Source organism: Camelina sativa, chromosome 10 (genome assembly GCF_030686135.1).
Source record: "Camelina sativa cultivar CO46 ecotype springtype chromosome 10, ASM3068613v1".
In the NCBI taxonomy this organism is placed as follows: domain Eukaryota; kingdom Viridiplantae; phylum Streptophyta; class Magnoliopsida; order Brassicales; family Brassicaceae; genus Camelina; species Camelina sativa.
Genome location: NC_141889.1, coordinates 26,338,269 through 26,364,783, shown reverse-complemented (window position 1 = coordinate 26,364,783; position 26,515 = coordinate 26,338,269). Strand labels below are relative to the sequence as shown.

General features: G+C 35.5%; 6 protein-coding genes across 10 annotated transcripts; 3 read left to right on the top strand and 3 right to left on the bottom strand.

Annotated features, from left to right (window-relative positions):
• Nucleotides 1-2,300, top strand: LOC104719802 (putative E3 ubiquitin-protein ligase RHB1A). Of its 4 annotated transcripts, none has more exons than XM_010437783.3 (5): nucleotides 1-181; nucleotides 962-1,101; nucleotides 1,300-1,729; nucleotides 1,822-1,931; nucleotides 2,069-2,300. In XM_010437783.3, exons 2-5 carry the CDS (start codon nucleotides 1,033-1,035, stop codon nucleotides 2,096-2,098), a joined length of 639 nt encoding a protein of 212 aa, XP_010436085.1. In that variant the 5' UTR covers nucleotides 1-181; nucleotides 962-1,032; the 3' UTR covers nucleotides 2,099-2,300. The 4 variants fall into 4 exon arrangements, with proteins under 4 accessions (XP_010436085.1, XP_010436082.1, XP_010436086.1 ...); XM_010437780.3 differs by having other exon boundaries at nucleotides 32-181; nucleotides 962-1,107; XM_010437784.3 differs by having other exon boundaries at nucleotides 41-306.
• Nucleotides 2,301-3,037: 737 nt separating this feature from the next.
• Nucleotides 3,038-5,382, top strand: LOC104719801 (ubiquitin-conjugating enzyme E2 4). Its single transcript, XM_010437779.3, has 6 exons — nucleotides 3,038-3,427; nucleotides 3,545-3,624; nucleotides 4,097-4,211; nucleotides 4,313-4,365; nucleotides 4,459-4,587; nucleotides 5,019-5,382. Exons 1-6 carry the CDS (start codon nucleotides 3,384-3,386, stop codon nucleotides 5,162-5,164), a joined length of 567 nt encoding a protein of 188 aa, XP_010436081.1. The 5' UTR covers nucleotides 3,038-3,383; the 3' UTR covers nucleotides 5,165-5,382.
• An 816-nt stretch (nucleotides 5,383-6,198) lies between these two features.
• On the bottom strand, nucleotides 6,199-6,802 carry LOC109126907 (uncharacterized). Its single transcript, XM_019230818.2, has one exon. The coding sequence runs from the start codon at nucleotides 6,670-6,672 to the stop codon at nucleotides 6,208-6,210; it is 465 nt and encodes a 154-aa protein (XP_019086363.2). The 5' UTR covers nucleotides 6,673-6,802; the 3' UTR covers nucleotides 6,199-6,207.
• Nucleotides 6,803-7,547: 745 nt separating this feature from the next.
• On the bottom strand, nucleotides 7,548-11,066 carry LOC104720677 (uncharacterized). Its single transcript, XM_087469841.1, has one exon. The coding sequence runs from the start codon at nucleotides 11,064-11,066 to the stop codon at nucleotides 9,477-9,479; it is 1,590 nt and encodes a 529-aa protein (XP_087325967.1). The 3' UTR covers nucleotides 7,548-9,476.
• Nucleotides 7,621-10,121, top strand: LOC104719800 (BTB/POZ domain-containing protein At5g41330). Its single transcript, XM_010437778.3, has one exon. It carries the CDS (start codon nucleotides 7,621-7,623, stop codon nucleotides 9,007-9,009), a length of 1,389 nt encoding a protein of 462 aa, XP_010436080.1. The 3' UTR covers nucleotides 9,010-10,121.
• A 1,113-nt stretch (nucleotides 11,067-12,179) lies between the features above and the next one.
• On the bottom strand, nucleotides 12,180-24,556 carry LOC104719799 (transcription factor GLABRA 3). 2 transcript variants are annotated; one of them, XM_087469840.1, is made up of 8 exons: nucleotides 24,063-24,556; nucleotides 23,778-23,912; nucleotides 23,189-23,470; nucleotides 14,930-15,026; nucleotides 14,751-14,822; nucleotides 13,155-13,991; nucleotides 12,631-13,065; nucleotides 12,180-12,548 (listed from the first exon to the last, which is right to left on the bottom strand). In XM_087469840.1, coding segments are annotated over exons 1-8 (1,932 nt in total). In that variant the 5' UTR covers nucleotides 24,065-24,556; the 3' UTR covers nucleotides 12,180-12,476. The 2 variants fall into 2 exon arrangements, with proteins under 2 accessions (XP_087325966.1, XP_010436079.1); XM_010437777.3 differs by lacking the exon at nucleotides 24,063-24,556.
• Nucleotides 24,557-26,515: the final 1,959 nt, after the last annotated feature.

The following is a 26,515-nucleotide window of genomic DNA, read 5'->3' as shown; positions in this document are numbered from 1 at the left end:
AGGTAAGTTATCATATATATATATATATTATTATATTGTCAGTGTGAAGAGTTTTGTATTTTTCTTAGTAAAGTCGTTTTTGATAGAGCGCACGATAAACAGCACCGCAAAAGCACACAAGCAGAGAGAGAGAGAGGACGAAGACAAAACCAAAGAGCTTCTCCCGAGAAAAGAAAAAAAAGTAAAATTCTCTTTTTGATTTTTGAGATTTTCAATTCTGCTTCTCTGTATTCAATCTCGAGAAGACGATCGGGGTTCTTGTTTTGGCTGTTTTGATCTTGCTTAGTGATGATCGTTGCTCTTTAGGTTTTCTTTTTTTGCTTTATTATGAGCTTGATTTTTATTTTGTGTTGTGAATTTTTATGGGTTTTACTGTTTTTTTTTTCCTTTGTGTTTATGATAGATTCTGAGAATTCTCATGTTTATGGAGTTTCGGTTTAGGGTTTTACGGATTAGCTTGCTCTCCCTCTCTATGAAGCTTTTGGGGCTAATTGTTTGTGTTGGAGTTGAATTCCGAGTAGAATTGTTTTTGTAACTTTGGGTGTTGTTAGTATTTTGAATTCACTGTGGTTGTGCGTAAAGATGGTGCTAAAAGAGATTGTGAATTTTGGCTTTCTCCCTGATTTTGGAGATAGCTCCTTAGGCTTTATCTCAAACTCTGTTGTTTAAAGTTTCAATTGGTTTTGCGAAGAGGTTATTTTGGTCTTGTTGTATCTTTGATTATTAAGACTGCTGGATTTGGACTTGTTGAGTAGCTGTATTTTGGAGTGATTCATGTGTTCTGCTCTCATTTAGTTATTGTTACTGATCAGGCTTGCTTGTGTATATAGACAGCTTAAACTGATATCTAAAACGACTAATTTTTTCAGTTTCTTGCATATATGTGATGGATACTCACTGATACTCTTTTATGGAATTCGAAAATGTAATTTTGTTTCTTGTTTCTTCACATTTCTTGTAGGTTAGCATAGATGAAGAGTCTTCAGTTTTTGTAGTTTCTGATAGAAAAACAGAAAAAAAGAAAAAGAAGAGATGGGAGGTTGCTGTTGTTGCTCTTCGTCACGAAGAGCTGATATAGATAATGGACTTCCGTACTACTACGTTAGTGTGATGCTTCTCCCACTTCCTTATTCATTGCTACTTCTTTTTTTTTTTTTGTGTGTTGTTCTGCAAATCAATCAATCCGTTCTTTAGATTAGTATAGCTTAGTGATTCATAAGGGGAATGAGTTTTCCATATAAGATTTAACTGCTTTTTCCGTTGTTGTTAATCATCATTTTTTCTGACTTGTATTTGCAGTACCCGAGGGCAACAGAAGAGCGTGTGCCTTTATCTTCTGCCCATAACAGGACTTCCTCTGCAATCTCTACGGGTGTTGTAGTAGTAGACACAAACTTAGAGACATCATCTCCCGATGCCTATATACCACCACCAGCTCCTATCCCTTTTGATGTGGCTATTGGAATTCCTCATACACCAGGAAATGGTGAAGAGGCTACTTGTGTTGATATAAGAGAGGTTTCAGTGGAACCTGCTAATACCGAGCCTGCTCAAGAAATAGTCGACGGTATTACTCTCGGGGTTCCAACTACTTGCTCACATAAAGAAATAGATAGCAAAATCCAAACAGAGATTGATCTTGAATCTGCTGAAGAGATAGACCCCAAGCTATCAAAAGCCGTCTTTGTTCCAATAGAGGAAGAGGAGGACTGTCCCATATGTTTGGAAGGTAAGACGTTTTTGCTTTTCCCACATCTCAAAGACAAGGCTTATATGACTGCGAATGGTTTTTTTATTATCTTGTCTTTCCTTTTGATTCAGAATATGATATCGAGAACCCCAAACTTCTAGCCAAATGCGATCACCATTTTCACCTTGCATGCATTCTAGAATGGATGGAGAGAAGTGAAACTTGCCCCGTCTGCAATACGGTACATTATTTTCTTTGGTGTATGCCAGAAAACTCTAATCTCTAGTTAACCATAATGAGTACTCCCAATTCTACTTGTTTACATGTATTCGTTTTACATCCGGGGGATTTGTCTGAGAGGATCCTTTTGGTCTGCAGGAAATGATATTTGACTCTCCTCTCGACTAGCAACACGCAAGTACCGGAGCTTAGAAGGTATCCGAACAAAGAAACTGGAGAAAAGGAGAAGAAAACATAAAGAAGGAAAAAAAAAAAAAACGTTTGGTAAGAATACACTAATAGTTGGAATTTACAAAAACATATCAGTGTTGTTGATTATACATATGTTTGTACAGACGTTTCAAGTCGTCTACGAAAGGAGACTTAATTAGAGTTTGTGTTTTAGATTCACTTATGTGAATACAAAAAAAAAAAAAAAAAAAAAAAGACAAAAATGAAAAAGCAAAAAAAAAAATCTGCTAGATGTTCTGTTTTTGTTTTAAGCTGGGGTTTCAATTTGGGTTTGATTAATTTATTTTTTTTGGGTTTAAGAAAAAAGAGTAAATCAAACTGAAATTGAGTTTATTATGCATTGGGTTTTATAGGATTCGGATTTAGTTTGGTTTTTAGCACCTTATTCATAATCCTTTTATTGTTCTGTGATATAATGTGTGATACGAAAATTGTCTCTAGTGTGCATGTTTTAGATTTCATTTGACGTTTTCGAAAGTTTGTATGTTCACTGGTCTCACTCGTTTAAATACGTGTGATACATTTCTTTAATTACATCAGTAAAGCCAAAATCAATGAGACATAACTAGTAAATGATACAATTACGTGTAGAAGCACTATTAGTCTATTGCTTTGTTTGAGATACAATTATGTTGTACTAATAAATAACTTTGTCAGAGCTAAAATAGTTGAGTAGTTATAATCTATTCTAAATGTGATCGGACATGTCCACCCAAACCATTTTTTTGGTCGAACAACACCAACACGTTCAACGTGGCGTAAAAGCGTCTACTTTACGTTCATTTGTGTCACCGCTTTAAATGTAATTTAATACTGTTAGACTCTGAATCTATAACTTTTTATTATTATTTAAAATACATAAATTTTTAAAAAAGTGAAGTGATTTTGTTTGTTTATAGAAACAAAAATGTAATCTAACTTTGGGAGAAAGTAATAAAAAGAAAAACTTAGGGAGAAAGTAATTTAAAAAAGCAAAAAAAAGATAACAAAATTTATCGAGGTAAGATTCATATACTGTATATATATATTGAAGAGAGATACGGTCTCTTCGATTCACTCTCCATCGTCGAAAGAAGAAAAAAAAGAGAATTTAATAAAGAAATAAAACAAAAATCTTCCCTTTTTCTCTCACACATTTTTCTTCTTCTTCATCATCTCCACTCGAATCCGGAAGAAGAAAGAAAAAAAAAAATCCCAGAAAACTCAAGAGGAAAGAAAAAAAATGTCTTCACCAAGCAAACGCCGAGAAATGGATATGATGAAACTGTAATCACTCTTTTTTTTTTTTTTTTTTTTTTTTAATTTCAATTTTGAATTTGTTTTTTCCCTAATGTCGGTTTCTTATTGATGATTTTGAGGGTTGGATTGATCTTGTTTAACTAGGATGATGAGCGATTATAAAGTGGAGACGATCAACGATGGCATGCAAGAGTTCTATGTTGAATTCAATGGTCCCAAAGACAGTAAGATTTACAATTTTTGACAAAACACAAAACACACCTATATGTTTTTGTTTTATTGAAGTTTCGTTTGATTGTGTTAGTCTTCTTAATCAGACACTTCTGTGTATGTCTACTTTACTGCTTTTTGATTTTTCTGATTTTGGTGATTACTTATGAAATGATTGAGATAGGGTTTTTGCAATTATTGATGGTTTCTTTTTTAGATTTTGTTCATTTTTTTTTCTGTAAAATTCGTGTGTGGTGGCATGGTGGATTCGGATCTAAGGTTTGATTCTACTGTGTTTTACACACTATGTGTTGGTTACTTACTTGGTTCACTTTTTTGCTTTTGCTATGATTACTTTACTCACCTCCGGGATTAGTTAGGCGCTTGGGATACTTCTGGTGTTAAGCTGTAAAGAAATGTTGTTGTTAAACTATTACTTTTTTGCTCTTCTTATTTGTGGGGTTTATGTGTTTGTTGATATGATAGGTCTCTATCAAGGAGGTGTGTGGAAGATAAGAGTTGAGCTTCCAGATGCTTATCCTTACAAATCTCCTTCTGTTGGTTTTATTACTAAAATTTATCACCCTAATGTTGATGAACTGTGAGTTTTTTTAATCAGTAGATTTTTTTTTTTGCATAAATTGTTGGAACCTTTAGGGCCTTGCTGTATCTTTTTATCTTTGGTGTCTTTTGTTATCGTAGGTCGGGTTCTGTTTGTTTAGATGTGATTAACCAAACTTGGAGTCCTATGTTCGGTAAGTGCCATTTCAAATGTGGTTGATTTTGAAATAAAAATGATTGTTGTTTTTCTGAAGATTTGATATTTTGGGTTTCTTTTTTTGATGCAGACCTTGTGAATGTGTTTGAGACATTTCTTCCTCAGCTTCTGTTGTATCCAAACCCATCAGATCCATTGAATGGAGAAGCTGCTGCATTGATGATGCGTGATCGTCCTGCTTATGAACAGCGAGTTAAAGGTAGGTCTAATCAGATTCTCATGTGTTAAGTAAGAGATCTCTCAAGATTCTGAAAAATCTGTTAGTAGTTTCTTTTAAGGCTTTTTTTTCATGTGCTTGATGTGAGGTATTAAGATTTTAGGATACTGAGAATTGCTAGTATCTTGAACCTGTTCTTTATGTGTGCGTTTTTGAGATTACCATACTTCACGCTAAAATGTTCCAACCACTCATTTGTGTTTCTTTGTGCTATATTTTTTGTTTGTTAAGTGTCTGATCATTTTCAAGTACAAGAAAATGTAAGTAATGAGGTGAATAACGATATCATTGTAAAGACTTAACCATAGGTTTACAGGGTCTTGATAGTGTTGTGATTGAGGGTTTTTGGGGGACATTTTTAAGGAAGTTTGATGGGTTATTTTGCTCATCTTTGTTGGGTTTTGCGGTTTCAGAATACTGTGAGAAGTATGCAAAGCCAGGGGAAGGTTCAGAAGATAAGTCTAGCGATGAAGAACTAAGTGAAGAGGAATTCGGCTCAGATGACGAAGATGAAGATGATGATGATGATGTTGCTATTGCAGGCAAACCAGATCCCTGAATCGGCTTTGGTAGGGGGCTTGTTCTATGTATATGATCATGAATGATTTATGCTTATAACTGAGAACTGTGAAATCTATTTCTCCCTTTGTGCTTTGTTCACCTGTTTAATTTATCGGACCGGACGTTTGTGTACATTATTAGACCGACCGAATTGTTAGTCTTTTCTATTTCAAATAAGTGGGGATTTCCGGTTTAGACCGGTTATTGATTCGATAATTTATTTTCATGTATTTTATTTTTTCTCTTCTCTAACATCGTTTACTTTTTACTATTTCAAAGAAAGTTTAGATTACATAGATAAGCATGATACAAATCCATATTAATGGTAATATATTATACCTACCTTTATATTTTGATCTAAATTGTTTGATGGTTCATGTGTCACATTTTTAATGATTCAAATAGCCAAAATTTGCAACATTATTTGATATGTGGTTAATGTGTCACATTTTGGCTCCTTCAAACCAAGAGAAACATTTGCTAAATTTCTCTTTGCGACATGTCGAACAAGTCTTACAATATGGCTTTGTTTTTAATTCTCAAAGATGATAACCTTTACCCTAGCTAGGAAGATAAATATACCAAAATCGTTTTATGTTAATAAAATTCTAAAGAAATTAAATTAAATGATGTATTAGAACCATGTTTAATTGGATCTTGTATTTGTTACTCGAAGTTATATATTTTTCCAATCGTTAATAACATAAAAGTCTTCAAAGCATGCAATATTTAGTACCATACGTATGAAGGAGCTCCAAGGGCTCTTTGTGATGATCTCACCCGCAGTTAGTTTTCTAGCAAAACTGTGCTAGCGTAACCACTTCAAGAAGTTTTCTAGTGAAAACACAAGTTTGATCGTTATGATTCTTCTCTTAAGATTTGAAAGCATCCAAATAAATAAAAACAAACTGGTATCGTAGTTTGCTAATATTAAATTCGGAAACTAACACAGTTATGAAATAAATCGAACTAATGGGATCAAATCATATATATATATATATATATATATATATATATATATATATATAAAACCAGCCCTAGTCAAAAACGTCGACAATTCGGGCAGCTTCGGTTCTGCTTCAGCCAAGAAACAATACAAAAACGATGAAAAACATGTCTACACTTGTTTATGCGAACAATCGCGTGGCCATCTTCAAACTCTTCAAGACAAATTGAACAACAAATCTTATCACCAAATCCATCTTCCTTGATGATATCTTTAAACTTTACTTCCTTGATCCGACTCTCATATCCGGTTTTGATGTCTTGTTGTTGAGACTGAGGCGGCCCTAGATGTCCGGTCTCAATGTCCTGGTGAGGCAGAGACAGTGGCGGATTTTGGTGAGTCTCAAGAGCTGGTTCCGTAGGAGGAGGTTGTATACACTTGAATAACTTGATGCAAATTTGCCAGATGATACTTATGAGGAGGGCGAGTATGACGAAGATTATTGGAGCAAACATTAGAAGCGTTTCCTTCCAGGACCAGGACGAGGACGAAGATACCATCGTCCTAACTAATACCGTATTACTTTTCAACCACAGAGAGAGAGAGATCAATAAATTTGGAGTTTAGAAACCATAATGAAAATTAATCTATCATCAATTCTCATTTAAATTATATCTTCTCTCCTTTTTCTTTTTCTTTTAGGAGATAAATAAACACATATTTTAGATACATGTTAGATTTACTATAGGGGATACTACTCTATTATGTAGACTAGTCCTGGGCAAATAAACCGAACCGAATGGACCGAACCGAAACCGAACCAAAATTTTGGTTCCGGTTCGGGTATGGATAGTGGACAATAACCGATTGGATAGTGTTTTAATTATCCATGGATATCGGTTATTAACCGAACCGAACCGATATCTATTCGGTTATCCGAATCAAACCGAACACGTACTAAAATAATCAAACCTGAGACCTTTACAAACTGGAGTGTCCAACATGGCCACTGCGCCACGTTGAAGTTTTAGCTTTATATTACGTGTTAATTTATATAAGGTAATAAAAAGTAAACTAAAAAACCATATATATTTAGACAAAAATACCAAAATATTTGAAATAAATCAAATATCAGGAAGTTTTTAGATATATTTGTTAAAATATAATCAAATTTTATTTAAATAATATTTTAAAAATTTATATTACACTATTTCGGATATTCGGAACCGAACCGAAAATAACCGAACCCGAACCGAAATAGTAAATTAACCAAATGGATACTAAACCTCTATATCCAAACTAACCGGAACCGAATGGATATATACGAAACCGAAACCGAATACCCAAACGCGCAGCAGTAATGTAGACTTAAGATTAGATCTTCATAAATCTTTTTTTACTACATATATAAAACCAAAGTTTAAATGTTTTAATTGTTGTTTCTTAAGCTCTGCCAAAAAAAAAAAAAAAGAAACAAGCGAAGAAGGTCTTGTGATTTTGCTGCTCGGATGAATTTTTCGACGATCCCTCATGAATCGAACGTTGTATCCATCAACGTCGGAGGCCGAATCTTCCAAACGACGAAACAAACCTTAACCCTAGCCGGAACCGATTCTCTCCTATCTCGACTCGTCGTCACTGACTCAACTCCTCCTTTCGTCGATCGAGATCCCGATTTGTTCTCCGTTCTTCTCTATATCCTCCGTACTGGAAACTTACCTGCGAGATCATCATCACGCTCCTTCGATGTTCGAGATCTCATCCATGAGTCTAGATACTACGGTATCGAGTCTTTCTTAATCGATTCACTCTCGAATCCGTCGCAGTTCGAGCCGTTCGATCTCCGTAGATCTAGGATTCTTCAATTGAACGGTCGAGATTCTCCGTCGTCTATCTCGCCGACGGTTAACGGCGGAGGTCTCCACGTGGCGCACGGTAGCAAAATCACTTCGTTCGATTGGTCGTTGAGGGAAAAATCGACGGTGCTGACGAACTTCTCCGCGGTTGATTCTCTTCTTGAGATCTCTCCCGGAGTTTTAGCCGCCGGAGCCACCGATTTCCCAGGTTTGCAAATCATCGATCTCGAAAACGGCGGATTCGTGCGTGCGACTCTGAATTGGGAAAACGTGACTAGGTCTAGCTCAACGGTTCAAGCCATAGGTTCTTCCTCTGAGTTTGTGTTTACTAGCTTTGAATCTAGCAGAAGGAACTCTAATTCGATTATGGTGTATGATCTCTCTACCTTAATGCCTGTGTCTGAGATTGATCATTGTGAGATTTATGGTGCTGGCATTGATTCTGCTATTCCATCGACTAAGTTGAGATGGGTTGAGAGTTGTAACTTGTTGATGGTTTCTGGTTCTCATACTAGTCCTTCTGGTGTCAATGGCCACATTAGGTTTTGGGATGTTAGGTCAAGGAATATGGTTTGGGAGATTAAGGAGACACATGATTGCTTCTCTGATGTTACTGTCTCGGATCATCTCTCAGCGGTTTTCAAGGTCGGTGTAGCTTCAGGGGAAGTTTTCTACGCGGATTTGAGGAGCTTAGGAGCTAAGGATCCATGGGTTTGTCTTGGGGAAGAGAGAAAGAGAAGCTTGAATGAAAGAAGAGAAGGAGTTGGGTGTAAGATTGAGAGCTATGGCAATCATGTGTTTTGTAGTAAAGGAAGTGGAATCGAGCTTTGGTCTGAAGTGATCACGGGTTTGGTAGGGAATGCAAGCCGGGATGTACCGGAAGGGAGGGTTTTTAGGAAGAATTCATTCGGGAAATTAGCGTATTCAGGAGAAAACAAGATAACCGGATTGGCGTTTGGAGGAAGTAGAATGTTTGTGACCCGAAAGGATCACCAGTCTATTGAAGTTTGGCAAAGTCCTAGTCGTGGAATATCGATCTAATGAGAAAGTACGAAGCTCTGGATCGAGTGATCACTACTTGGTTAGAAAATGAATCCAACCAAAACTAATTAGCGACTTACATTGTCTTACTCTTACAGAAGAATGAATCTTAATCCCAATACAATACTTGATGAAGCAACCATCAACTTCTTATTTCTAATAAGGACTTACATGGGTCACCGCCGAGGCTGTGAAGGGTATATGCATTGTACATAGTAACAGGACCTTATAAAATTACCTGGAGAGAGAAGCAAATGATCATGCTTGGGAAAGAATGAAATTGTGGAAACCCCTTTCGAGTTCAAACGGTTTGTTACAGAAGACACATCTATGTGAGGACAAAGACATTTTTATTTTATTTGAAGACAATCCAATTTTTCAATCTATTTCTTTTCTGCTCAAATATTTCGATCCAATGAAGGAACAAATAGATTATTCATTGTTGCTGTTGTCTCTGGAACATGCATTTATCTACCAGAGCTAGTTCTGTATTCAGAGAAGCCGTTAATACAGTTTCCAACTTCGGCTTCGGGAACTCTGTTACCAGAATATCTTATGGCTCCACCTGCCATCCTCAGACCTCCAAACATATTGTTATCTTCTCTCTGCTGTGAAGAAGTCGCAGAATTCAGTTGTTGTGGAAAATTATAACCGCCGGCTAACAGATGAGGCTGGAAAGCTGCTGGAAAACCAGAAAAGTAGCCATTGTTGTGAAACATAGAATTCTCAAATCCTTGTACTCCTGTCTGAAATTCAGAAAGATCAGGAGTCTGAGCTACTGGTTGTCTCAGTTCAAAGTTGGTGTTGCTTGCTAGTGGAGTGACCCCTTGGCTTGAAAAAGGAAACAGTGAAGAAGATACTGGAAAACTTGGCAGCAAGGATTGTGAAGACAGTTTTGGAAACAAGGAAGAAAATACCGGAAAACTCTGCAACGATGATGATGAAGACAGTTGTGACGCAAAGGGTGTCCCAAAGTTATGATCTGTCTGCGTTTCTTGTCCTGTTCTCTCCACCATTGATGATCTGTTCTTGTTGGTGTTAGCTTCACTTGTCTTCTTTTGTTTCTTACTCAGATTTGGAGCTTGAATGGCCAAAACAATGCTCTTCTGACTCTTCACGGTCTCATTTTTCGAATTCTCCATCTCTGTTTGCCTAACAAGCGCTTCTTGATCTTCTTGTAGTTGCTGAAAGTAGTTTCTACCGAAACCACCTGGACCGCCCTTAAGAAACCTATCCAACAGTCCAGCATTAGAACCACACTCTCCGCCGTTTAGTGCAATCTCTGGAGTTTTCTCTTTAGGTGTGTACATCCCTTCACCGCCCTCTAGAAACCTATCCAATGGTCTAGCAATACAATCAAGATCACGACCGTTCGGAGCAATCTCTGAAATTTTCTCTTCAGGTGTGTTCATCTCTTGACTGTGCTCGCTTGGTTTTCTTTGCTTTTCACTCTCCCTCTCTTCTTCTTCCTTCTTCTTCATCTTCTCCTCCTCTTCCTTCTTCTTCTTCGTCATCCTCTTCTTCACTGGTCTCTTTGCTGCTACCGCAGCAGCAACCCCTCGCTTCTTCAAAGGCGGCCGAGATGCAACATTTTCATCCGATGCTCCATACAATTCAGTCTTCACCCAATCCATTAAACGCTCTCTAGAAGCCGTAAGATCATCAAGCAATGTCTCCATAAACATTCCAACACCATCCATCCCCGTCCCCATTTCTTCTTTCTTCTTATTCTCCTCTGCAGAAACAGTTCCCATTTCTTCTTTCTTCTTATTCTCCTCTGCAGAAACAGTTTTCGGTTTCCGTCTTCGTACTTGCTTAGGTTTCTCAGGTTTACTCTCATCTTTCTTGCTTCTCCTCTTCCGGGTTTTCACAGGTTCTTCTCTAGTCACTGTTTTTGGTCCATTATCGATCTGACTCGAATCAAGAAGAACATTTGGATTATGAATAATAGGATCCTGGGTCGAGTTTGAATCTGGATCATCGCTTGAAGAATCTTCAAACTCGTTCTCTTTCCTTCTGAAATCCCATTTCTCACTGAATCTTGGCTCATCTCCCATTCTTAGAGATTGCAACTTTCTTTCAAACTTATTCAGACAGCTGCAAGTTAAAAAAAAAAAAAACAAAAAACAGGGATAATTATAAAACAACAAAAGTCTGTTGTAATGGATCTTAAAGGACTACAGATTCATATGCCAAAGTTTAGAAACCTGATATCATAAAACGAATTACAAGGGTTAATGTTTCAAAATGGACCTTAACAGTAAATTGTGTTTAAAGACTCTTCTATAGGGTCGGGTACTATGGGAATTAGTCTACGGTCCCGTTATCAAAAAAGAAGGAGGACAATCTAAGAATAAGATGTCAAGATATATATAAACATGTAAATGCAAGTTACTTACCGGAGAGAAGAAATTTTCAGGCCAGAAGCTGCTTCACCATCTCTCTCTTTTCCTGATCTCTCACTTTGTATGCACACTACACAGACATGTAAAATCTTTGAATTTATGTTTTCGGTTTTGCAGTTCAAAAGGAAAGAAGTTATGTTTTTGTCTGAAAAAATATTTTCCCTAAGAGGTATGTATATATTTGCTTTGGGGTATATTTTTTCAATGAAAATATCATTGTCGTCAATTAATTTTGGTTCTAACTTCTTAAATAATAATATCTTAACATTCCAGTTTGGATTTTTTTCTTAGTAATCATTTTTACCACTTTTCTTAGTAATTTAGGATTCATCGTCGAAGTTGAACATTAAGATTCCAGGTTTAAGATTTAAATATTTTTTCCTTCCATATATCATGAAAATTAGTTTGATTTTTTTTTTTTTTTTTTTAGATCTCCATGATTTGAAAAAAAAAATCTAGTAGTATGGTACCTTAAAGTAAATTTTTTAAAAAAAACATGATTAGATAGGTAAAACTAAAAATAAATTAGAAAGTAATTTGGTCAACGCTTTTAAATTTGTAAAAGTAAGATACAGCATTTATTTGTTGATTTTCCTTTTTATTTATTGAAATAGTATGAGCCAGTTAGGGAAATTAATCTGGGTTTTCTTATCATAAACTTTTACCTGTTTTTCCTTCAATTGTTAAAAGATACGTAGAATCTTTTGACCACTAATTTCATTTTCACATTTAAGTTTTTTTCCGCAGCGTCACATTATAATCTTGTGCTTAGAAAAAAAATACCATATGAATATTCAAAATGTGATTAACTACAAAAATAGCTTTAGAAGTTTAACTAAACTAGCTACTACTAATTTTTAATTCATCCCTAAATTAAAATAATCTACCCTCAAAAGAAAACACTCGTAGTTTTTGGTTTTGTTTTTCCTCTTCTTCACCTACGTTAAGCGACAGCACAAAATAATTAAGGTCTTTACACGAATTCCTAAAACCCGGTTAGATTAATACGAAAGACTAGAAAACCAAACCGGGGAGCCTTTTCTAATTTAAACCAAGTAGTCTTCAACAAATCCATGCAACCCTTTGAAGAGCCTCTTTGATCATTCCTGGTGTCGCTATTTTTGACCCCTTGTGCTGAAAACCAAAACATTTCAATAATATGTGTATTCAGGTTAACCAAATATCGGTTAAGAAAAAATCAGGTTAGAGTGTCTACCTTGCAGTTGACGGTTAAGCAGAGTAAACCGTCTCCGGTCGAGGATTGAACCGAATGAGAATCCAAGTTGAGATCACTTATCACATCCATTATCTCAAGCAACACACCTTCTCTCCAAGCACATCTAAGCTCAATGACCACCTCATTACCAAACGAACCGATCCTTAAGTTATCAGTCAAACCAGTAAAACCAGTGTCTGCTGGCTCGGCTTCACCAACATTGTTAACCGAAACCTTCTTCCCATTTCCGGTTTCATTGTTTGCGCAATTAGCTGATGTTCTTTCCCCTGCATCGCATGGTTTCTTCCTCTTCATCGTCATCGTCCCACGAGTATCTGTATCTGTTGATTCTCTGCAAGATTCTAGTTCTTGAACCCGTCTCTCGAGTTCTTGAAGATACTCTATCGTATCGTCAAGAATCGATACTTTGTCGATCTATCGAAAATGTAAGACCTTATGATTAGTCCTTGCGATATTCATGGATTTTTGAAATTTTGAAGATTCAGATAGATGTATATATATACCTTGTTGACTGAAGGAATGATTGATCTCAAGATCATGAACCGTTCGTTAAGTTTCTCGCGCCGTTTCTTTTCTAAAACTGCGTGGTTCGCGGTTTCATCACCTCTGGCATCTGGTGAGTCCAACAATAACTTCTCTTTCTGGTGCACTCGTGGAACCTCGAAAATTATCTTCTTTAGCATTCCTTGTGATGGTGCTGTGACCGTCGCGGTTCCGGATGATGATGAAGACGATTTCTTCCACCTCGTGAAGCTTGACTGCTTATCGCAGTTTCGAAACTGTGGTCCGAGAATTAACTGATGGTTGGTCTTAAAAATCGTTGAGATCACACTTTGGTAATGAACGTCGTCGTTTTTGGGATCAAATGACAACGTCTTTACATTTCTCTGCTGCTCTTGAATTTGCCCTAGTCTTTGAACCCTACCCTTTCTTGCACCGTAAGAAACCCGTCCAGCCGCACCTTCAACAAACGTTTGAGAGACGCAATCGCTAGAATTCAGCGACTGGTGAACGCAGTTGCTAAGCTCGTCGTCCATGAGCTGCCAGCTTTGCACCTGAGAAGCTCCTCCGGTGATTCTTTCGGTCATGAACGAATCATGATCTTCTGCTACTTGTTCATATTCCGGATCGAAACCGTTGGTAGTTCTACTCGGAGAAGCCGTCGGAAAAGGCTCCGTGCCGAACATAGGCGCGTAAATCTCGTCGCCTAGAATATGGTGCTGATCGAGAACGTTGTCGATGTGATAATCGGATCTTGTTGGTAATATAGTAGGGTAAGGATCAGGGGCTTCGACGAATGATGTCTTCACGCATTGTATTACGTTCATGTCTTCTGTAATCTACACACCAAGAAAAATCTTAAGAACTTTTTGTAAAATTTCACTTACAAATATTTAGACCTTAAGCATAAATTAGCAAATAGGAGCTCCTATATTGCAGTTTTATCAAATTATACCAACGAGTAAACTTATATAAGCCATATATTAAGCCTAAATTTAATTTATTTGGATTTAGTTTTTAAACCCATATGATATGATGTAATACATAATAGAAACTGACTTTGGTTAAGTTTTCTCTACTACATAAACCATATAAATAAAAATAGAATATAAAAGAAAACTTACCTAACGTAAAACTAAAAAAGAGAATATAATTCCAATGATTTATATTGAAAAAGTCCACACATCAAACCGTGTAAATCTTTACGTCGGGGATACCAAAATGTTAAAAGTAAATGTTTTTGGTGTATTATTCGACAGGCTAATGGTTTAACTTGAAATATTAAAATGTTTTGTGGTAAACTTTTAAAAAAAAAAAAAAAAAAAAAAAAATTGTTGTAATTTTGTAACTGTTTTAAACATTCAAGGCAGAAAACATAAATACTTTTTCTATTTTATAAAAAGTGTCATTTTGACACATTTCATATATATTAAAAAATATTGAATTATATATATATTACTGATTTAATTAGCTTTAGATTAAGAATAAAATTAGGAGTTTTAATATAAAAATGTATTGGAAATGTAAAATAACATCCTTTATAAAACAACCAAAAAACTCTAAAATAACTTGTGAAACAGAGGGAGTATTAGTCTTACATGTTCAGTGGTACCAATCTCAACGACTCCTCCAAGAAATGGGAAGCAAACCACTGTCTTAACCGAAGCACTCTAAAACACACAAACATAAGAGAAAAGGTAAGATTTTAGCGTTTTCAATCAGAGAAGTAAAGTAACAAGTACATTAATAATAATACTAGCTAGCTAGGACAACTTACTTTTGCCAGAAGGGAGCGGCTAAAGACTTTACTATCCGCCATATGAGCGTTGCACAACCATGTCGGTTCACCGTTCGCAAACGTCCTTCCAGGCATTCTGAAGATGCAGCATTTGAACAAGTGTTTGAACTACTCCAGAAAGACATGACTTTAATACGAAAACAAAGTATCGAGTGATCTATGACGGCTATTATCAAGACTCATACAGATTTAGAAGGCACGAGAAGCTTCTAGAAGATTGAAGAGCTTCATGTTTACAATTGAAATGTAAACATGAAAAAAGTGGGAAATTTCCTAAAACATAAAGAAAAAGGAAATTGTCCAATTCCTATTAGGATTAGATTAGGTAGTTTGCTAATTAAATAGCTAATAACTAGATTTATAAATAGGGATGCTAAAGCAAGGTTGAGTTTTAGCACAAACAAGAGAAAGTTAACCTAGCTATTAAGTTTTAGTCTTTAAGAAAAAAGAGCTAAAAACTTAGAGAGAGCAAGAGGTTTCTTTAAGAGAGTTTTGAGAGGTTAGAAAATTGTTTAGAACAAACTTGTAAACAGATTTTCTATCAATGAAAAGAGAGTTTAAAGAAATCAATATTTTCATTATTCAGATCATAAGTTCTCACACTTACAATTGGTATCAGAGCAACACTTGTTCTGATTACTACAAGTGAGATTCTGCGGACAAGATGGAGAGCTACGGAGATCTGATCAACAATAACAAAGTTGTCTTGGATGATGGAAACTATGGGTTTTGGAAATCAAGAATCAAATCTATCATAGGAGGTATTGATCGTCTTGCTTGGAAGACTGTTCTGGAAAAGTGGGAGGAACCAACGATCAAGGACGAGTCAGGCAAGCGAATTCCCAAACCCGAAGCCGACTGGACTGATGAAGAACAGAATAAATCCAACTACAATTCAAGAGCATTGAGTGCTATTCATTGCAGTGTAGGAAAGAAGCAGTTCGATCTAATTCAGGGGTGTGAAACTGCTAAGGAAGCTTGGGATATTCTGCAAATCCAGTATGAAGGAACCACAAAAGTGAAAAGCTCAAGAAAAGACATGCTGGCTTCACGATTCGAAAATCTAAGGATGGAAGAACACGAATCAATATCAGACTTTAGTTCAAAGTTAAGTGCGCTAGCTCAGGAAGCATTAACTCTTGGAAAGACTTATAAGGATCATCAGCTGGTCAAGAAGTTTCTAAGGTGTCTACCTTCAAGGTTCATGGGATACAAGACTGCACTAATTGTTTCACATGATCTAGACAGTCTTAGTTATGGTGAAGTGGTTGGAATGCTGCAAGCTCACGAGATGGAGCTTAATGGAATTAAGAAACCAAATGGTATAGCCTTAACGATTAGCAGAGACACATCAAAGCCAAGGAGAAGAAGATGCTGTGAGTTTATTAGTAAGAAGATTTGATCGTGCTTTAAGAAGAATAGAACAAGGTACTTCACAAAAGAAGACTGGAGTTTCCAAAAATATCAGTGAAGATAAGAAGGCTGATATGCAGTGTCATGAATGCAAAGGGTTTGGGCATTTCATTCGTGAGTGTCCAACGATTAAGCTTCGAGATGCAAAGTGCACTATTTGCAGAGGTACAAGACATACACAGGAGGGATGTGTGAGTAACCTTAAACACAAGAAAGAGAAGTCTATGATAAGTATTGAGGATGATTCAGATGATGGTAGCAGTAGTGAATAAGAACTCATAAATCTAGTAGCGATGGTGGGAATTACAGAATTTGAGAATGGAGAAGAGGTAATTGATTCTGAATCGGAAGGTGAGGAAGTTCTTGATATTGTTCAGAGTTACAAGGAAGTTCGAGAAACACTCATTACCTTAGGGAAGGAAAATCAAGACTTAATCAAAGAAAAACTCCATCTTGAAGTTGTGATCAAATCACTGCAGAATGATTTGGTGGACGAAAAGAAGATTGCTAAGGAAGTTGTGGATTTAATGAAAGAAAAATTGGTGTTATCTGCAAAAGCAGACAAGCTAGAGGAAGAGTTAATTAAAGAGAAGAAAAAATCCACAGAACTTCAATCTGAACTTGATCAGCAATACAGAAAAATTCACATGTTTGCAGGAACAAAGCAACTTGATAAGATTTTAAGCTATGGAAGAACTGAGAAAACTCATAGAGGGTTGGGTTTTATTGAGAACCAAGGAGACAAGAAAACAACAACTAACTTTGTTACTGCTGGAATGCACCAATCTGATTTGAAAACATCAACATCCGCATCTGAGAAGTTCTCAGGCTGCTTCTTTTATGGAAAATTTGGACATTATAAACGCTATTGCTCTAAATTCTGGGAAAGAGTCTATGGTTTAAAGCGACAAGGGATATTTTTCTGGAATGGGTTTAGGAGACAGGTTTGGATAAAGAAGAACGACCTGTATCAAACAGAAGCAATATCATCAGGATTTAGGTGCAACATGGCTATGATTACTGAGGAACAAGAAGATTCTGAGCCTTGGTTCTTTGATAGTGGGTGTTCAAGGCATATGACAGGAACTAAGAGTAATTTGCAGAATATTAAGAAACTGAAAGGAGGCACAATAACCTTTGGAGATGGAAGTAATGGTTACATTCAAGGTAAAGGCACAACACATGATACAAAACTTCCACCACTAGTAAATGTCTACCTGGTACAAGGACTACGAGCGAATTTGATAAGTATCAGTCAGTTGTGTGATGAAGGTTTGACAGTTATGTTTACATAGATAAACTGCAAAGCAGTTGATGAATCAGGCAATATCAAGCTCTATGGTGTAAGTTCAGGGAACAATTGTTAAATGTGGCAGAGAAATTCGTTCAAATGTTTTAGTGCACAAGGAAGTCTAGATCTCTGGCACCAACGACTGGGTCATATGAATGTAAGGAACTTAACTACTCTTGTTAAAGAAGAGATCATTCGAGGAGTACCTAAGCTTAAAGGAGAAGAAAATATGGTTTGTGGACCTTGTAATCAAGGAAAACAAGTCAATATTCAGCACAAAAAGGTGCTTGAAGTTCAGTCAAAGTCAGTTTTAGATCTGGTTCACATGGACTTAATGGGTCCAATGCAAGTTGAGAGGTTAGCTGGGAAGAAATATGTGTTTGTGTTGGTAGATGATTTTTCTAGATACACTTGGGTTCGTTTCATTCGAGAGAAGTCAGATACAGTGGATAGCTTCAAGATCTTGGCTTTGCAATTGCTTAATGAGAAAGGTGGAATCAAGAAAATACGAAGTGATCATGGTGGAGAATTTCAAAACGAATCAATGAGAGAATTTTGTGAACAGCTTGGGATTTCACATCAATTCTCAGCTCCCAGAACTCCTCAACAGAATGGTGTAGTGGAGAGGAAAAACAGGACTCTTCAAGAAATAGCTAGAGCAATGATTCATGGGAATAATGTGCCTAAGAAATTTTGGGCTGAGGCGCTCAATATAGCTTGCTACATAGTAAACAGAGTGTATGTTCGAAGAGATACATCAAAAACTCCATATGAGTTATGGAAAGGCAAAACTCCTAATTTGAGCTACTTTCATGTTTTTGGATGCAAATGTTATATCTTGAATGACAAGGATTATCTTGGGAAATTTGATTCCAGAAGTGATGAAGGGATGTTTCTTGGCTATGCTGAAAGCAGTACAGCATTTAGGGTATTTAACAAACGCACATGGACTATTATGGAATCAATGAATGTGGTGTTTGATGATCGGTCTGTTGCTTTAAGAGATAATGATGATTCAGACAGTGATGCAGAACAAGTAAATTTTATTGAAGGACAAGAAGAAGATTCTGGACTAGACACCTCTGATCATGTTCCAAAATCTGAAGAAATAAAACAAGTACACAAGAATCATTCTGCATCAGATGTTATTGGTAACATAAATGAAGGAATGAGGACTAGAGGAGTGCAGATTGATTTTAAAAAGATGACTAGTCATTATGCAGCACTAGAAACTGTCTACTTTGAGTGTTTTGTGTCAATGATTGAACCCAAAAATCACATAGAAGCTGTTCAAGATGATTTCTGGATAATTGCCATGGAAGAAGAACTAGAACAGTTTGAGCGTAATGATGTTTGGGAGCTGGTTCGTAGGCCAATAGATGTGAATATCATTGGGGCTAAATGGATTTTCAAAAACAAGATTGATGAGAGTGGAGTTGTGATTCGAAATAAAGCAAGGTTGGTTGCACAAGGTTATACTCAGATCGAAGGAGTGGACTTTGAAGAGACATTTGCTCCGGTAGCAAGACTTGAATCGATTAGATTGTTTTTGGGAATGGCTTGTATCTTGAATTTCGAAGTATAACAGATGGATGTCAAAAGTGCGTTTTTAAATGGGATCTTACAAGAAGAAGTATATATTGAGCAACCCAAGGGTTTTGAAGATTCAGTTAAGCCTGACTATGTGTACAAGTTAAAGAAGGCTCTTTATGGATTGAAGCAAGCTCCAAGAGCTTGGTATGAAAAACTAACTAGTTTTCTTATGGAGAAGGGCTATGATAGAGGAAGTGTTGACAAGACCTTGTTTGTCTTGGAACAAGATGTTGATATCTTGATGGTTCAAATTTATGTTGATGACATTATTTTTGGTAGTACATCTAAGAAGCTGGTGGATAGTTTTGTGAGTCATATGACACAAGAATTCGAAATGAGTATGGTTGGTGAACTCAAATATTTTTTTGGTTTGCAGATTACTCAGTCTGATCAAGGAATTTTCATTTCACAAAGTACTTATGCAAGACAGCTTCTGAAGAAATTTCAGATGGATAAGTGTAAAGAAGCCAAGATACCTATGAGCACATCTCTGAAATTGTCAAAAGACATTGATGGAAAGGATGTAGATGTCAAGCAGTACAGGGGAATGATTGGAAGTTTGTTGTATCTCACTGCTAGTAGACCTGATTTGAGTTTCAGTGTTGGAATGTGTGCAAGATATCAATAGAATCCAAAACAATCACACCTAGAAGCAGTCAAACGGATCATTAAGTATGTAAAAGGGACTGTTGATTTTGGAATTTGGTATTCTAAAGGCTCAAATCAAGGTTTAGTTGGATATTGTGATGCAGATTATGCTGGGAGTGTGACAGATCGGAAAAGTACTAGTGGAGGATGTTTCTTTCTGGGGAATAATATCATTGCATGGTTAAGCAAGAAACAAAATTCAGTTTCTATGTCTACAGCTGAATCAAAATATATAGCAATGGGAAGTTATTGTACTCAATTGTTATGGATGAAGCAGATGTCAGCAGATTATGGTATGGATTCAGGAGTTTTACAGGTGTATTGTGATAACAAAAGTGCAATTGATAATTCTAAGAATCCAGTTCAACACTCAAGAACCAAACACATTGATGTAAGACATCACTTTATCAGAGAACTGGTTGAGAGAAAGCAAGTTCAGATTGATCATGTTGATACTGAAGATCAGCTAGCAGATATATTCACAAAGGCTTTGGATTCTAATCGATTCGCAACATTGAGGAATTCAATTGGGGTATGTGAAATGTGATTCTGAGTTGATGCTGGTCAAGAACGAGTGTAAGGAAGATTCTGGGTTTGAGATTGTTTAATTAAATGTGTTATTTAAACCGGGTTATTTGCGGTTTTGGTTGGATTTTAATTTTTAGGTTAAAGGTATGTTAGGTGTTGTCTTCGGTTGTATCGACGGATTAAAAAAAAAACAGAGATGGTGAGAGCGACTCGACAAGGTTTGGTAAGAGGAGGAAGGAGATCGAAGGTGAATCAAGATGGTGATTCTCAACGACCTCATCTGATCTGCAACTATTAGTGCTAAGAGTGTTCGTGTACAGGGGAAGTTTAGGTCTGATGTTTTTGTGTCCAAAGCAGCTCAAGCAAGGTATGCAGATATTTTTTCTCGGAAGGTTACAAAAGAAAGACAACTAGATTTTTCTCAACCAGATGACTTTGGGATTCTTGATAAGATTATGTATCTAGGGTTGCATTTTTCGGTACAAGATTTGCATGTGTATGTCAAATAGGTGGTTTGTGAGTTTTATGCGAATCTGCCAAAGGAAATAACTAGGAATGGAATTCAAGTGTTTGTTAGAGGTCACTGGTATGAGTTTTCTCCTAGCGCTATCAATGAGGCACTTAATCTTGAATCATTGTCTCAAGAAGAGAAGCAAGCAGATGCAGCTGTAGATAGGCTGAGTAAAAATGAACTTGCAGAAGTTCTGAGTGGTCGCGACAAGTTGTCTTGGAATCAATTGAAGGTTAGGGATCTACCTGGACAAGTTGCAGCTCTTTTCATGTTAGCAAGTTATAATTGGGTTCCTTCGGTTCATAGGGATCATATTTCAATCGATCGTGCTCGAGTTGTGTATAAGCTTGTTCAAGGAATTCGGTTTGATCTAGGACAACTAATTTATGATCAGATTATGGATATGAGTTGGATTGATACTACTCGGTGCGTAATGTTTCCTAGAACCATTTTCGAAACACTTAAGGTTCAAGAAGGTCCACTTGAATGGTCAGATGCAGAAGAAGAAGTAGCTGCTAAGTTTTATACTAAAGATGTTAGGACTGGGCGAGCTTATGCGGTTAAACACAATTTGCTTCCTGAGAATGAAGACCCAACACCAGTTCGAAGACAAATGGATGAGGGATCTTCTTCGACTTCTGAGGTAATTCAGTTGGGTAGCATTCATATGCCACAAGTTGGTCAAGAAAATGAGGAGAGTTCATATGCAGCTTTGGTCGACACAGCACAAGCTCTACAGAGACTTACTGTAGTAGTTCAGAGGCTCATACAGAATCATCCACTTTCCAAGATGATTTGAGTTGTTTTTAACTGTTGTTTTCTCAAGTAAGGGGAGAAGAAGAAGAAGCTGGTATGAGATTCTGGGGGAGTCTAGCTGGTCTGAGATTCTGGTCTGAGATTCTGGGGGAGTCTAGCTGGTCTGAGATTTTGGGGAAGCTTTGTGTTTTCATTAAAACTTTGGAAGATTTTTGGTGATCATTTTAGTTCATTATGTTTGGATGTTTGACTATGGCTTGATGATCATTTTTGGTTTATGATATGAACAGTTGACTATGGTTTAAAGATGTTTGTTTTATATCTAAGCCAAAAATTCTTATGCTTGAGAAGCACAAAGTTAAAAAAGAGGGAGATTGAAGATGCAACATTTGAACAAGTGTTTGAACTACTCCAGAATGACATGACTTTAATACGAAAACAGAGTATCGAGTGATCTATGACGGCTATTATCAAGACTTATACAGATTTAGAAGGCACGAGAAGCTTCTAGAAGATTGAAGAGCTTCATGTTTACAATTGGAATGTAAACATGAAGAAAGTGGGAAATTTCCTAAAACATAAAGAAAAAGGAAATTGTCCAATTCCTATTAGGATTAGATTAGGTAGTTTACTAATTAAATAGCTAATACCTAGATCTATAAATAGGGATGCTAAAGCAAGATTGAGTTTTAGCACAAACAAGAGAAAGTTAACATAGCTATTAAGTTTTAGTCTTTAAAAAAAAAGAGCTAAAAACTTAGAGAGAGCAAAAGGTTTCTTTAAGAGAGTTTTGAGAGGTTAGAAAATTGTTTAGAACAAACTTGTAAACAGATTTTCTATCAATCAAAAGAGAGTTTGAAGATATCAATATTTTCATTATTCAGATCATAAGTTCTCACACTTACACATTCTACCAAAAAAAAAACCAGATTAATTAAAAAAAGACGTAAAATTGAATTCTATAAATAAATAAATCTATCATTTTTCCATAATTTTCTTCCTAACAATTTTCACGACTGTCGAAAGATAGATGTGTCATGTGCGCAGGAAAAACCAAAATGATGGGAAAATATATTAATCCGAACTTTTTATGATGATTAACAGGACTAAACTGAACCAAACACGAATTTAAATCGAATAAAATAAATTGTTTAGAATAGAGTTAAACATACTTAAATACACATTATCAACTCTTTAAAGTTAATCATGTAATGTGTTTAACTTCTTTGCTTTTCTTAATGACATACCGACCAAATCCAAACATTAAAATTTCAAACCAAACAAAAACTAAAATAGTGTAATTTTTTTTTTTTTTTCCTGCAAAACCCTGAAATCCTCCAACAAACCTAAACTGAACCATAAAGTCGAAATACCTGGACCTACGAGTATTAAAAGTGTGTTTTGTCATTTTGTTTAAAAACTGGCAAAGATCAACTCCGAACACGACATATAATAAATGTCATCAATATATGCTGATGTAGGGAAAAGACGTGTTTACCCTTCACCGATGTTGAAGACGAATGACATACAAACCAAGAAGTACCACTCGGTGTCGGCGAGATCTTCCGGCGAGAGTGCGGCGGCGGAAGCTCTTCTAGTGACCTGAGATCCAGCGGCGGCGCCGGAGGAAGAAGATTCAGCTACGGAGAGAGACTCGTAAAGCTCGCTAAGCTGCTCGCTCCTCCTTAAACCAAGCTGATCAGCTTTGATCTCCGAAGCTTGAATCGTCTTCCTCGTTTTGATATCTCCATTGTAATATCCATCTCCCCATTCTAATACTCTTTTGCATCAAAACAAAACAAACCACAACAAAAAAAAAAAAATCGAATCAGGAAAATAAAACAAAACTTTTTTTTTTGGGGTTTTGATAAAACAGAACATTTTCTTGAACTAATCAAGAACTTCAAAAAGAGACAAAAATAACAAAATTTTCAAGAGACCTAGAAATCTTATAAGAATAAAAAACAAAACCAGTTTTGAATTAAACCCATAAGTTTTATCTGATTTTGTAAAAATATTTTCATCAATATACAATGTTAAAAATCTCCAACTTATTAGTTTTGGAGGAATATGATTATGAAACTTACCCAGACTGAGAAGGAGAGACAGACCAAAAGATACCATAACTCCATTGAATGCTTCGAACTGAAACTGCGAGATGTTTCTTCAGATTCTCTGGCACACTTGTTCTGTTTTGTCCAGTAGCCATTGTTTCTTCATCCCTAGATCCCCATGAAACCACACACAAAAAGATAAAATAAAGAAAACAAAACAAAATCAGACTTTCTTTTTTTTTGTCTTGATTTAGAAATGAATAAGATACTTTATTAAATTGATAGCCTAACAGAGAAAGAAAAGAAACTGATCTTTACATTTTTTTTTGACGTATCAAAGAGGAAACGAATTGGATTTTATTGTGTTTGTCATTTACATGAAACAGTTTCCATTTTCGCCGGCAAAAGACAACAAACGTACAGAGAAATGTTTGAGGTTTTTTCTTTTTCTTTGGTCACTCCATACTTTTTTTTTAATATTGTTTTGAATATTACTTTTGTTGTTGTTTGAGCTTGAACTCGAAAGACTAGAAGAACTGTCTACGAGACTCTGAATCCATTATTTTTTCCTTATATCATCTTAGGTGTGTACAGAACAAAACGCAGACATTTTTATGACAAAATAAAAAATATTAATGATTTATGAGAAAAAGGAACAAAATAGAAGAAAGTAACCAAAACGGTAAGTATCGGATTTTGAAGTTGATTGATTGTTCCTCTTTTTAGCTTCAAGTTGTTAGATTAGTTCCTCTTTTGGGAAAAACATATTTTTTTTTGTTATAGAAAATAAAGTAATGATACTTGTTGGGGTCAATTCTAGATTTCGTATAGAATTGATAGACATATATATACCTAGCTAGTACTCTGCCCAAACATCTCAACAATCTACCAAATAAGCATTTTTCGGCAGGAGACATACAAATAAGTTTTCATGTCAAAATATTAAATAAATTTTTAATTTGTTCCAAAATATTAATGTTATATTTTTTATATAAATTATAAGATTTTTATGTTTTTATTTTAAAAATAAAAATCAAACAGTACAACTTTTTTTTTTAACATTTAATGGGGTCATCTGACCCCTTCCTCTTCACGTGGATTCGCCGTTGTTAGTATGGTGACTATAATTTCATAAAGTGTTGAATATAGTACTAATAAATAGCAAACCACAACTGAGTTTTCTAGTATTTGAGTGATCAAAATGTTGTATTCCTTTTTTTTTTTTGTGTCTCAATTACTAAATGCATAAAGTTTGTTATTGTCGGTGAGTAACATCGTGTTATAAATTTTGTACACAAAACGAGAGTTAGTATCATCGTCATGTCTTGAAATCAGAGCATATGATTAGAAAATAACACAAACACAATTGTCAAATCAACTGCTTTTTACTAGGTGTCAAAGCAATCGATAATTAGTAGTAAAAAATAAAAAAAGTTAGAAAGAAAGAAAAGAATTTAAAATATATAAGAACAGTCTTAACTAAAATTGGGAAACACAAAGAAAGACACGAAATTAATGTTTTGCCTCGAGGAATTCCCCCGATACAAACAGAGACAATCTTAATTTTTGCAATCACATCGTTAAAATCTGTTAACATTTGTTTTTTTTTTTTAATACAATGTTATTTTCTACTTTGATTCCCCCTAGTCTCAAGAGTCATATACTTATAATAATATTTGAATTTCTTTAATATTGAAACCAAATTTTTAATATTTATGCAACTACATTTATTAAAAAGTTAATAAAACCCTGCTAAATGGACCAATAGTTTCTTTTTCTGACATCTAGAAAAGAGAGAGACGTTGACGTAAAAAACATTAAAATATATACACGTTTGGGTTCCCTACAAAATAAAAATAATTTTTTTTTGTTAGAACAGTAGTTTACGGCATATCATATGGTATATATGATAACTTTATATTACACTAGTTTCGAACAATAAATATAATATCCATTAATATATATTAATATATATAACAATTTTTAAGACCGTGGACTGATTATTATTGCTTTAAGGCATATCAAATTATCGCATATTGTTTTACCATTTGTGAATATGTATGTACACGACATATATAAATATAAGACTCATTCTAACTTATTTGCTACTATAGCAGTTGTGATTTGGGAAAATAAGTAGTAGTATATACATTATTTTGACACTGACGGCACAGTGAAATAATGTTGAAAACCTGGCCACTAAAATCATAAATTTTGGGCATATACGAGAAGATGAGATTGAATGCTATGGTATCTGACAATGGAAGCATAACACTGATTTACTATTAACTGGTCTCTATCCTCTCTTATATGTTTAGTATTCAACATTGTTTTATAAAGTGACATTGTCTACTACTCCTCTCGGCATCTAAACGTCTGAAAGGCGGCCACCTATTTGTCGTTTCGATTTTCTAACCAAAAGTAATCACAAAGTTGAACAACGAAATAATTTGTTTTTTTCTTTTCTATGTTAATTGATGATTTGGATATGCAAAATACTTTTATGTCATTTCATTTCTTTTTAATAAGAAATTAGTGAAGGAAGGGGAAAAATAACAAAAAAAGCACATGCAATATATATATACTTAACTAAGTCCTTTGGTCCAATGGTAAAAGGAGAAAAGTCCCGCCACATGGGTTTGAATAGTATTGGCTACGATCCACAGAGGTTCGAAATTTAACATGGTTTCCTCCGGCGATAGGAGATTAGTGTTTGGGCCTAAGAAACCTTTAGAATTACTTCGGAATTATAATATATATATATATATATA